We start from the raw sequence: 13271 nt of genomic DNA, 5'->3' as shown, positions 1-13271 counted from the left end.
GTTCTGCTCGCCGATTCACAGCTGCCGGGCCCCCAGGGGGTTCAGTTCCACCAAGCCAGTGATGTGTGCTGTCTCTCTGTCTCTGTCTCTCTACCATCTCTCTGTCTTCATCCCCACCGTGAAAATTTCGTGTGGGTATCGGAGGCAGGGTGGCGTTACGTGGATTTGTGGCTGCATAATGTGTCGGCATGTATCCTCCGTATAAAGATAACATGTTATTTAATCGTGAAATATTCTGCCTTATCAATTTGTCATGAAGGAATAATTAGCATTTCTTCAAAAACGAACATGTAACTTTTTTTTGTTACTTTAGTAAAAATTATTAGCATGGGAAATATAATTGTAATTATTATGCCAGCTGTCGTCCTAGGTAATACAATCATATTGAACTGCTTTTAATTTGAAGTCTGCACTTCTGAATGTTTATATTACACATAAACATTCAGAAATACATAGTCGATTTTATTTCACTGATTGTGTTTTTAGAGGTTTCACATTGTTATAGAGACCCGATTTTCATAATTATGTATGTCATCTACCAAGAAACTTGCAGTCCTACAAATGTGAAGTACAAATCTGTAGTATATATATCTTATTACAATTTATTGCAATGCTTAATATAAATTGTCAGGGAACCAAAACATTATTTTCTGATCAAAGATTTCCTTTTTTAAAAAATTTTCATTCATCTTGTGGTGCGACAAAATGATGTAAGAGCATGTTATTCAATGTTTTATCTTGACTTTTGCCAATAGGGGGCAGTATTGGATAGCACTGGTAATGGCTTGTCCTCTCAGGAACTGTTTAGAGTCAATAAACTAAAACATTAAACTGTAAAATGTTACGATTGAAACAAAATATAATCTTTTAAAGTCTGTCGTTTTTTTTTCTTGACCTCTTGAAATGTTTTTTGCAATGTTTATCATGTGTTTCTTCTGTAGATGTTATTCTACAGATCCGGTTGTTTTAATTTTGCAACTTACACTGGAGAGATTTGAGTTTATGTATGGTGGAGAAAAGGTTAAACCATTTTTAAAGGTATTAGCTTTCACAATAGAAGTGGCTGTTGAATTCAATGATGTAAAACAAAGTCTATAGAGACTATTAAAGCTGTTTTACTTTAAAACATTTTTTAGTAGAAAATGGTGAATAATCCTTCAGAAATAAAACATTTTGTAGCTAAGTATTCAGTTTTGTTATGTTGACCGAACAAACTGAGGTGATTGGTTAGCCAGATTTATTTTTGGTACATTTTTTAAGCGTACAATTGAATGACTATAAACTATATGTCCTAAGGCAGCAGGTTCACTTTTGGCAATGCACACCTGAACCGATGTAATCAATGACATCATGTGCAAAAAAAATTTATAATTTCTCCAAGTTTTTTTGCTTTATCGCTTAACTCTGATTGGTTGTGCACCTTTTTCTATTTGGTATAATGAAATGAGAACATATGACACCCTTAGCACTTGGTCCTCAGTTCTTGGTTGTAATTGGGCGCATTCACATTTGTGTTCAAAATATTCAAGTAAAATAAATGACACGAAGGTCAAATTTCAACTTTATAGATATTCTTTTTTTGTACAGACCTTTCAGCCTATACCTCTGGCTCTCTGTCATTAGTTTCATATTTGCTGAAGGCAAGCTGCAGGTGAAATCTATTTCAGGCTTTACATGTAGATGCAGAATGACACTCACTATAGTTTGCTGTATTTTCCATTCTTGTTGAAGGCAGTTGGATCTCTAGTCACCAGTGTTGCCACAGTTGCCTAATAATTTATCTGTACTCATTTAAAAACTAGGTTAAAAAGTAATGTAGGTGCAGTGCTGATTACTTAATTTTAAAAATAATTAAATTATATTACAAGAAATGTCGATGTCTGTTAGCACATTTGTCCAGAGATTCCCAATAACTTTTGTTGTACACCTTATATTACTGATTGTGCTGCATTCAGTTGATTAATATTTTGTTATTTAACTTATACTTTTAGATCATACAGTTGTAACTTGTTGCTTCAGAAACTTGGTGATTACCAGAAAGGCAATCAGTGTTGGATAATCAATATGCAGGGTAAAGGTCAGCATTTCAGGGGTTATGGTTCATTTAAACCAAATAGTGGTATTGATTTTGGCACATAATGTAGCTTTTGTGATCAATGACCATATATTTTAATTTGATCGATATTTGCTTTACATATATAGCAAATTATATATTTGTGTTATATATAACACAAATATATAACATTTGTGTTAATGTTATATATCCTGTTGAAATTGCTTTCATGTTATTTGCAGTGAACTGAATGAGGAAAATCTGATTTTCAGAATCACATTTCAACAATTTTATTGTCTTTACGTTTTAGGTCATATGATTTGATATTTTCACAGACTGGTAAAAATACAGATTTTGAAAGGGCTGTAAATAAATGCAAAACATAGATCAAGAAATGTTGATTTATGTTTGCCCATTTAACTACTCATGGCTAAAGTTAGCTACTTTGATGAATGTTTTTGGTTTTCATTTTGTCTAACGTGTCATTAAACGAAAAGGAAATAAAGTTGAGGCCAAACTAGAGACATTTTCTTGCCAAATTGGTTTATATTTGGATAAACTAAAATACAAGCTGTAAAATGTTATGACTGCCATATAATCCTTTTGAGCCTCTCGTTTTTTTTTATCTTGACCAGTTGACATGTTTTTTGCAGTGTTATCTTTATGATGTATTTCTTCTGTTCTAATGTTTCAGACTAACATTAGAACAAGAAATATTATTTTTAAGAAGGAGATGATCTGCTGTTATGTCAAAGATTTCTGACCATGTTCTCACGTTGCCATTTATCTTGTTTTCTTTTGTAATTTTGTTTGGGTGTAATATGCTGTAGACAAGTCGGTGTAGTGATAGATGGTGTAGTGATTAGTTTAAAGATGAAGTGGATTGTGTAGGTGAACCTAATATGCAGCGTTCTCCAGCCCACTATCACAAGGGGGGGAACTGATTACCACATTGGACTGTTTTGTTTTTCTTTGCAACCAAGTGGTTGAAATGTTGCAGGCTTTCGATGTCTTTTTTTAAATTTTTTTTTACATTCAACATTTCACCTTCAGTGAGATGGTCTTTGATTTCTAGTCTTGCCAAGTAGAGGGCACTGTGATTGTGCAATAAGAATTGCACCCCTCAAATCCTGACTGAAACCGGATCCACACAAATTCTGCTGTTATGAATTAGTGAATTAATGCTGATATTCCATAAAAAGTGATAAAATGTGGCATTTTGCCTTTTAATCACCCCAAATAAAATAAAATGAAATAGAGTTGAGGCCGAAACTCCCATTTATGCACATTCTAGGGTCTGTTTTTAATGACTAAAGAGATTTATCAGACACTCAGACTGACTAAAGTGTCTTGAAATTCAGGCGACAAACGCCCCTGTTCACATATTCATTACTCTGACTTCTGCCTGACTCTCACCTCGGGGAGGGACACGGGCTTCCTCTTCAGGTCCTTCGTTTCCTTCTTATCTGCGCTGCCTTCAATCCCAACTTGTCAAATTTCCTCCTCTGAGCTTGTTTGTTTGGAAATGTCAGCCGTAGTGATGATAGAATTTTGTTGTTGCGCAACACATTAATCTAGCCTCTCTCGCTGTCTCTGTCTCTCTCTCTCTCTGTTTCTCTCTCTTCCTTTCTCTATGCATGGGCGTTTGTGTCTGAAAGAGGCTTTACATTTGCATCCTGAAAATACCTTATCCAGCTGCTTGCCCTCAAATCATCCTACTCACTGGGATTAGTCAGGTTGCATTTCGTTATTTGGCAGAAATGTGCCAGCAGAGGATTTTTAGCTAGACATAATAGATTTAATGGCTCAAAGTTTGCATAAAATCACCTCTGGACAGATGGCCAATCCTTAAACCTCCTTTCTGACTGACATGGCTATAACTTTAGAATAATTTAAATGCTGGAAAGAAGTGGGATGATGGATAATGACACTTCAGGGGTTAGCGTATCTACTCATGTAAAATTCAAAAGATGTTTGCTAAACCCCTACAAAGATATGGAAATCACCCGTTCCTCCACGCCTTCATCTATCCTGAATTTCCACCAGAAGTATTTGCCGTGACCCTTCGCAGACCAGAGGTCACTCGGTGGTAAATGGGAAGTGTGTTTAGGAAGTGTGTATGAGAAAGAGAGGGGCAGGAAGTACAGTAAGGGTGGTGAGTTTTTAATGAAGGAGAGGAAACCTGGAAGGAGAAGCTTGCCAGGGACACACAGGGGAGAGAACAGGAAAACAAAAACAGGATGGCTCTCAGGCTGAAGTGGAATATTCTGAACCAGAGATCATGTCGCCGGAGAAAGTAGGTGACAGCAGAAAACTAGTTTGTTGTCACTGTTGTTTCTGTGCTATAAGATGTTCACAATACCTTCACAGAAATACAAGCAAGACAGACACAGCTATGTTTTTTCGCAGTATGGTGCTCTTAAATCTCCCTGTATTAGAAACAAAAACTGTAATAAAGAAAAAACAAATGTAAAAGCAGATTATATGATTTTATGTCTGTGTTGCCCTGTAGCTGTGCAGTCGCTGAACAATCTGAATGACCAGATTGCGAGCTTTATGGTGACCAGACCCAAACCCCTGGAACAGGCGGAGCAGGCCTACTCTCCTCCGGAGAAGGAGACGCTGCAGAAGTCCATGAACCTGATGCGGCACCTCCTCGTCGATGCTCAGGTACAAATTTTGTTTTTCTTCTTTTCTTTCTAGATTTAAAAAAGAAGGCAGGTGGTAAAAGTAATTAGCAGACTTTTTGACTCCAAAATTCAAATCTGTACAAATAAATCTCCTTTTTTTGCATTTTGTCCACTTGTAACCTCAAGATGACTTAAATGGGACCATTTCAGTGTAAATGATCCATAGATCCATGTAAATGATACATAGATCTAGATTTATTTTGCAAATAAAAATCACAAAAGTGTGGCATGCATTTAAGTTGAAATTATTTCAATTTGGTCAGTAGGAGGAGGCTATACGTTTCAGGTCATGCAGTAGATTATCAAGTGGTTTCAGGGCTGAATATGATCTATTCTTTTAGTTGGTCATATATTTAGAGCTGCTGTCATTCTGGAAAGTTAATAAGTCTCTGACTGGTTTTGCCTTTTACTAATGTCTGATGTTTGAATCTGATTATGATGGGGTTTCTTTAAATGCAAATGAGGCACTTCACACCCTCCATATTCTCACAAGGGCTTCATTGGATTAAATTTAAGCCATTTTCCTGTTAAAACTAGTTGGCTAGTGTCGCTTTTAAAGAACAAAAGTCAACAGGATGTTCAAATGTGTAAAATTATGGAGAAAAAAGATTAGTTTGTGTTAAATTGTAAATTTTGTTTTGTATGGGCACATCACATGCTTCATTTTGCATCAGTGCAAAACTCTTTCTGAGGGTATGCAATTATGTCTATAAACCATTTATATCAGAGTGTCCAATTAAATTAAAATGTTGACTGTAATGAGATGAAACAACAAACTAACACTTCCTCCAGTTTGACAATTTATTATTTTTGGCAGTGACAGGCCTGCTTCATGCACCACTCTTTTAGCAACTCCTGCAACTGTCAATTTTGTTGTGATCTCCCAACCACCACAAACGGCAACTTTTAATTGAAACTCGCGTCACATCCCGTCAGCTCAGAAAAATTAATTTTCAGATGGATTAATTGCCCAGGTGAGAAGCTGAAGGGGAGCAGAAAGTGTTTCTGCAATTTGGTGCGGCTGCTTTCTGCTGATAAGTCAATTAGCTGAATCGCAATTACAGTGTGAAAGAATAAAATGCTATTGTCTTTTCCTCAGCTTTCTCCTCATGCTTCATGCTTGTTATGGCTGATTAGTTTATATAACCTTTGTTAGGAAGGGTGGCTAAAAAGGAGGACATGAAACTCCAGATTCCTGAGAGATTAAATTAGTGAAGGGAGGATTCATCAAATGTAAGTGGCAATGTGTGATTGAGTTGTTTCCTTTAAATATGGATGCATTTGTTTTTTTTGTTTTGCTGTGTCAATCCTTTTCAAAATGATTTTGATAGTAAATCTGCTGCACAATGACGACTTTGTGAGTCATGTAAACTGTGTTAACCTGCTATTTAAAAAAAAAAAAAAAAGCTGCCTCAAAAACAAACAAACTTCTTAATTTATTATCGTTGAATGTTACAAAACAGTTTTGGTCTCAAAGTCGATTGAAAATCAACTGCAGGCCTGAAGACAAGGCATGCAGAGATTACTGAGTGACTGCTGGTGACCCTGAATGCTCCTTCCTATTTTCACCTTATCAGTGTCACTCTTTCATTCTTCCTCCAAAAGACAGGTAGCCACGGTGGCTGTTAATTTACTCTCTCTCTGGTATTGCGCCTGCAATCTTTTTCCTCTGAACATCATTCTTCTTGTGCAGGTAATGTGTCATCAGCCAGTATCAATTGGCATTCATGCCCTTTTAGTTTCCTCAAATCAAACGGCTCCGTGGAATATTAAGTAGCTGATGTCTCGATGAGGAAACAATTAAAAGGCTGTGTAGTTTGTAATGCCCAGCCTCTTCTACGGAGGCTGTGTTGAAAGTGTGAAAAAGTACACCAATAATAGCAACAAGACTAAGATAAAACTAAATGATTTATAATGATTCATAATAGGTTAATTGGTCTTTTAAATTGCCTTTAGGTGAGAGAGAGGGAAAGAGAGAGAGTGTGTGTGTGTGTGTGAATGGTTGTGTGTCCTGTGGGTCTCTGGGTTTCCCTGTGATGGACTAGTGACCTGCCTGGTGTGTACCCAGCTCAATGACCTCTAAATGTAGCCACCAGCCCCACTGACACTCTGTACGGATAAGTACGTAATCGACGGTGGACGGACGATTCAAAATGATTACTATGAATTTAGCTCTCCTTAATTATGGCACAGATTCAAATAACTGGCCATTTACAAGCTTTACAGTAATCTTAGCATGAAGCGCAAGTTCATGGACGAGCCTTGATAAAACAATTATGTACAAAGTTTAGATTTTCCTCCTTTTTTTTTCTGATGCAGGAACGTCGCATTAAAATGTGAATTTGGTGTAATGAAGCCATACTGCTATGCTCCCCCTGACTGAGGTCCAGAATCAGAAGGTACCCCACTGACCAAACTGCGTAATTAAAACACATTGAAAGTCTTAAATAAAATCTCTCCATCTCGAACCGAAGCCTCTTGACATACCACTGGACTTTATTTACTGCTATTGTCCGTCTGGTCATGGCTCACTGCAGAGCTGCTTCACGTGGATCCTCTATCCACACTAAAGGCCCATCTGGTGTGTATCTTGCAGTCAAGCTGGGAGGAGATGGGCTGCTGAGCATTTTCTACCGACCCTCTCTTTAATTCTCCTCCTCATGCTGTACTCAGCTGCGACTGCATTAGCTGAGCTGTCAGTCATCACATGGACAGGGGGAACGGGGTTCCTCTGAGGAGGGGAGAAGGGCATGGTTTGGGCATAGCGGGTGTGCAAACGCAGTTAGGAGGCCATTTAAAGGTGACTTTGAGAGTGACTAAGAAGAGACAGAGATAAATAAGATCTGTCTGACCCCCTGCAACCTCCACTTCACTTTAATCATCAGTGCAACACTGCAGACACGGCTGTCAGGCTCAGAAAAAAAAACAAAAAACACAGTAAAACAAATAAGATGCGTCTTTGTGTCTGACAGATATTCATTTACCAAAAATGTTAGCCTTGAAAACAATTGCAGTGGATGATCAATACTGCTTGGAAGGACATTTTCCAATAAAAAAAAAAAACAGTTGCTGTGATGCTGTTTTTTTATTTTATCTTAAATATATATACAGTATATATTGAACATACAGAAATTGATTTTCTTAGCTTGACCATTCTTAGAAGATCAATATCAGAATGCTGTGACATGTTAAAGTAAGATTTCTTAGTGGCATGGTTACAGTTATATTCCTCTGCCAAGATCTGTGTACATTAGTCCAAGACTCCATAAACCAAACAAAATCCAATTGAAAATCTGATTCAGGACTTTTAAAGCTGATGCTTACATACGTTCTTTAGAGGTGCAGCACTGGTAGAGACATAACCCATAAGACTTCCACTTCAGTTATGTCCTGGTTTCTGTTCATTACATAAAATCCCAATAAAATTTGTTGAGGATTTTGGTTGCAGTTCGACAAATTGAAAAAGTTAAAGGCATATGAAATTAAGTAAATGAGATAAGAGATGAGACTAAATATTTCAACACCAATGGCTGACTTACTCGTTTGTTAGCCAATAGTTCTGGATTCGCGCCGTGGGTCGTGGGGAGCACAAAGAGGAGACAGCAGTCTCACTGGGTGGAGGGTGGGAGGCGATGGAGGGGGGAGTAAATGTGTGACGGGTCTGGCTGGGTCAGTCTGGCTCTCTCTCCTCCTGTGGCCTCACATGGCCCATCGGTGCACGTTTCTTTTACCCATGCATAATACATCACCCAGGTTCCATCTGCCCTCTCAGCCTGTCCTCTGACTTCGTAGACCTGTATTAAAAGCCTCTCGTCCAATCACTGGCAAGCCACAGACGCAAACACGCACTATCATTGTCGCCTGGTTCAATCTTAAAGTGTGACAAATGAGGGTGAAATTTCGTAATTTGGTTCAAAAGGAGCTTTTCTTCTCTTTTTCATCTACAACTGAAAGGAGTCAAAGTTTATGTTTCACTGTCCTAAGCATACAACAGTTTTGCGATCCTACAATTAGCTCAAACAATATCCAAGTGTAAGTGAATTTTTGGGCTATTAAAATATTTCTAAACAGAGGCTATACTAAGCAAGTTGTTTAAATCTTTATCTCTGCTTCTTGTACTATTTTCTCAAAGTCACAATTGTCACATTTCAGAGAATTTTATTCATAGTGACAGTATTTACATAGACAAGGTCAGACCCTTGTCATTCTTAATGCTGCCGTCGTCCAAGATGCTGCACTCAAGAAATGTCTGCAAACGTCTCATGCACTGACAACATATATCTAGAATGAGTTCACAGTGTCAGGTTTTAACCATTTTTTTCTTTTGTTTTAGACGGAGCAGGTACCGGTAGAATTGAATTGTCGTAAGATGCATGATGGCGCTCCTGTAGATGGTGGACTTCTATGTTGAGTAGATTGAAAATGACAGCTTATCTTGTAAGACATAAATTGAAGGCATTTCATTACAGATGCATGTTTCTGAATCTTGCCTGAGGAGAGAAGAGTAATGTTAATAATATGGGAGTTATAATGGCTCAGTAGAAAAAAAAAACAAAAATTACTTATTGCTCCTTAGTTATTATACACAATAAATCTTCTAAAAAGACATTTAATTATGAATTAGTCAAATTACATGGATACATTCTGTCATTTTGCAGTTGGTGCCAATATTTGGTCACAGCATGCTGTCTAAACTGGATTCACTGAACACTGAAAATTAATGGACAACAAACACAAGTCTTTCACATAGATGATGGATGAAGAAAGAATATGCAAAAAATAAAACAATTAGTAGTACATATTAGTCAAATACGATTAAAAATACAGTCAGTTTGCGCACAAAACCTACAAAAGGTCTTAAAATGACGGAAGACGTTCATACAACAGGTTTTGGTAGATATATTATGTAATGATCCCCACTAATGTGGAGCGTTAAACCCATATACCATCTGAACTAGTGTTTTAAAACAAGCAAATATAGATGTTCGACTGCAAGTGAACACAGCTGTCATATGTGAGCAAGTTGCTCGAGGGTTTTGCTGGGGGCAGGCAGAGCGCAGAGGACAGTGCTCTTCAACGACACTCCAATGTGATTAAACGGCACTGGGTAATGAAATGTCAGAAACTCTGTCCTGTAAAATATATAAGTATTTAATCTTTTCCCAAAATGCATCAGTAGGAAGATTCATAAGAGCAGAAAGTGATAAATATATTAGTTTTTGTGCCGTAAAACATTTATAATTTTACTGCATGTGGATCTGTATGATGGGAAGAAAGCCACACAAATCTAGTTTACAGTAAACTGAGGTACAAATAACTACATGTCAATTAGATTTATTTTTGAACATCTCACAATAAAGATTTATACTGTTCTGATACTTAAAATAGTATTCCTCTAAAAAGCTTAATCTGTATTTTAAAATGTTTTTTTTCTCCCAGCGTGAAACCCCTCATGATTTCAAAGGAGGAATCTGTAAGTGTGATAATCAGAACTTCCCTCTATCTAAGTTCTCACCCTTTCCTGCAAGTTTTTTTTCACTCTACAAAAAATGCTCTGCTAGGCAAATATTGTAAAGATCAAGCAGCTATAAAATAATGATCAGCACTGCTGACTGGCAGTCATAGCTCTAGGCAGCACTCATTTATTCCTTTTTAGGGAGATTTTCATTGAGAGTTTTCTCTCATAATGGGCTTGTTTTAATTGCTTAGAATTTTTGTTTTTACAGATTTGCATGACAATTTGCATTTTATTGTGCTATTATCAGTGCCAGGGCTGATGACATATATCTGGATGGGAGACATTTAATGCTCAGTTTCATTCGTTTGTCATCGTTGTTGTTTAGTGCAGCACTTTAATCAACTCTTAAGTATTTTAAATCCACTTCATGACCAAATTTGCCATAATTAATTTTGTTAGGAATCACTTCCACAAAGCAGTTTGTCTCTAATATACTTCACAAATGTTCTGGTTTAACTAAATTAAATAAGTAGTTGTAGTTTATGCTGTTTCACAACAAATCTCGACAAATTTGTACAAGTGTTTACATGTAAAAGCAATATTAGAGTAAGTTTGTATTTAATTTAAGCATTTTTTTGTGGTCTTGAATAATCAGTTGATTTTCCAAATGCAGGAAATGCAAAACATTGCGATGAGGAAGATTTCTGTTAGGACTGCCCTGAAGCAGACACATGGATTAGGAGAGGCAAACTGAAAATCTCAACTGTTAATCTGGCAAAAGCAGAAACGACGATATCATTCAACTATTTTAGCATCGACTAGTAAGATGCGAGTGGAAAAAATTATTGGTACATGTCAGGGTTGTGGGTCAGTTTGGTTCATTTTTAATTTGTCAGCCGTTTTATACCTTCCCATTGCCATCTTGTCCAAACCTGCTTCCATTAGTCACTGCATGTCAGATTAATTTGTTGGCAGTTAAGTGTTTTGATGAGTTATCAAGATAAATGATACAACCTTCAGTTAAAATGCATTTCTGCAATATCAAAACAGTATTACAATTTAAGTTTCTAAATTGTAAAGTAACAGAAAAATGAACAGTTTGAGTCTTGTTGCAGGCATCTGTCTGTAATCACTAGTTATTGATTCGGCAGGGCCATTAACATAAGTAGGCTGAGAGCTGAAAGATTGAACGCATTTAACAACCCGCTCTCTGTCCATCTCTCATCGTCCTTCGTCTAAGACCTGCTTGAACTTTCTCATGAGAGGTCAAGACCAGGCTCTGACACTGACATCAACATGCTGGGAGAATGAAAAAATCAACATCATCATTGATCCAACATCCGATATTGAAGAGATTTTTAGAGTCTAAAGTCATTTGGAGCCACGATGTACTGTCCCTCATGTTCTTCTCAGACATCTGGGAGTAACATTTCTTTCACTAAGGTTACAGGAATGTTGAGATAAGATCATGTTAAACTGTCATGCAAATACTTGCTCACAAAGCAACATTTTATCAATTCATTCAGAAGGTGAAGACGTTTAAAACAATATGCTTGTTTGACTTTTTCTGAAAATGGTTTTAGTAATTCCTAGATATTTAGCATTTTATTATGTTGTTCTGATAGAAATATGAAGCAAAGTTGGACTTATGTCTGTGACTAGGTCTAAGGACTCTCTTTGGCTTTTATGGAAAAACTAATGCCAGTAATATACTTAATGTGCAAAAATAGCTGAAATTACTCCTTGGGACAGAGTTTATCATACTTTTAGAACGTCATACAAGTAACAAATTACACAATGGGTAAACGATCAAAGTAAATTGAATTGATTGACATTATAATTGGAGGTAATAAATATATTTTTGGTGTTCTAACACATGTATTCTTTCTCTGTTATCAAAGACAAGCAGATGACCTTTTTTGAGGTCACTATCAGAAAACTACATAAAGTTACAGATGTTATCTTTTATACTTGATGCTGAAAACTTCATTACCCCTTTCAGGTTTGGATTGGTGAACAGAGCACTCCCCTTCTCAAACATATCTTGAATGATGATTCATCATGATTCTTTGAACGTAATCACGTGTCCCATTCTGTAGTGATTCTATGCGTAGGTAAGTCAATATTACACTAACATGCATCTTCTTTTCATGTGGAAAAGATTTCAGGGATGTAGTGAAGGCCACTTCCTGCTTTAGCACCTAATGTCCACTCCCCCCCTCATTCTGTTGCCTTCTGGATACTTTTTAAATATTCAATCTTTCATGACTTTGAACCACTTATTTGTAATTTGCACTGGAGAGAGAGATATGGAACTATACTCTTGTCTTTCTTTTGGTTCAGGAATATTTTACTTTGGATATGGTCCAATATTGGACCATATATGTTTTGGAGTTTTTCACCCCAACAAAAAACGTTGTTACTTTAGGATAGTTGAGTCTATAACATGTTGCTCCTAGTAGCAAGCTGATCTTTCTCCTCACTTGGAAAACTGCTTTTCCCAATGAGTTTAGGTCCAATGCTCTCCTAATCTAACTTGCTCATCTATTGATTGAGCCTGAGTGGAAACCACCATCGATCGTCCTCCTGTCTGAGAGGTATTTATTTGTGTTTGTGTGTATACATGTGTATAAGTTGCAAAATGTTACTATGGAAGCAGACCATCAGATACATCTTCTGTCTTTTTGCTCCTGACACCCAATCTTTTCTCACTAAAGTCTCTGAAGCATTCACCTTAGTTTTCACCATTTGCTGTCAAAGCTCAAATACTGTGTACCTTAAAAACAGGTATGTGTGAAGCAGTCTTATCTTTTGATGTGCGACGTATCTGCACATCAAAAGATGTGCAGATACATCTTTTGTACCTGCACATCTGAGTAGACACAACAATCTACTCAGCAGCCAATGAGCAAAACCTCACTTTGTTTGAATTCTGTATTACTTATTTTTTTCTTTTATTTCAGAAACCTTGACTTCAGTCTATCCAATGGTTTCTTAATATAAAAGCTGCAGCTTGACGTTTACTAATTGCTGCTCTGACAACAGAAAATTATCATGTTTGACTAACTGG

The 13271-nt window shown here is 36.8% G+C and overlaps 1 protein-coding gene across 2 annotated transcripts in view; it reads left to right on the top strand.

The window, feature by feature from the left end:
• Positions 1-13271, top strand: part of LOC114133622 (kazrin) — a 151235-nt gene that overhangs the window by 15124 nt on the left and 122840 nt on the right. For both annotated transcript variants that reach the window (XR_003593266.1, XM_027999774.1), the window contains exon 2: positions 4566-4723. Coding sequence is in view for 1 of the 2 variants with exons in the window: in XM_027999774.1 (XP_027855575.1) it covers positions 4566-4723 (158 nt within the window). In the remaining variant the exon portion in view is untranslated. The remainder of the gene's footprint in view (positions 1-4565; positions 4724-13271) is intronic.

The sequence above is a fragment of the Xiphophorus couchianus genome, chromosome 1 (genome assembly GCF_001444195.1).
Source record: "Xiphophorus couchianus chromosome 1, X_couchianus-1.0, whole genome shotgun sequence".
NCBI lineage: Eukaryota > Metazoa > Chordata > Actinopteri > Cyprinodontiformes > Poeciliidae > Xiphophorus > Xiphophorus couchianus.
Note: the sequence above shows the minus strand (reverse complement) of the source record. Positions and strands in the feature narration are given on the sequence as shown.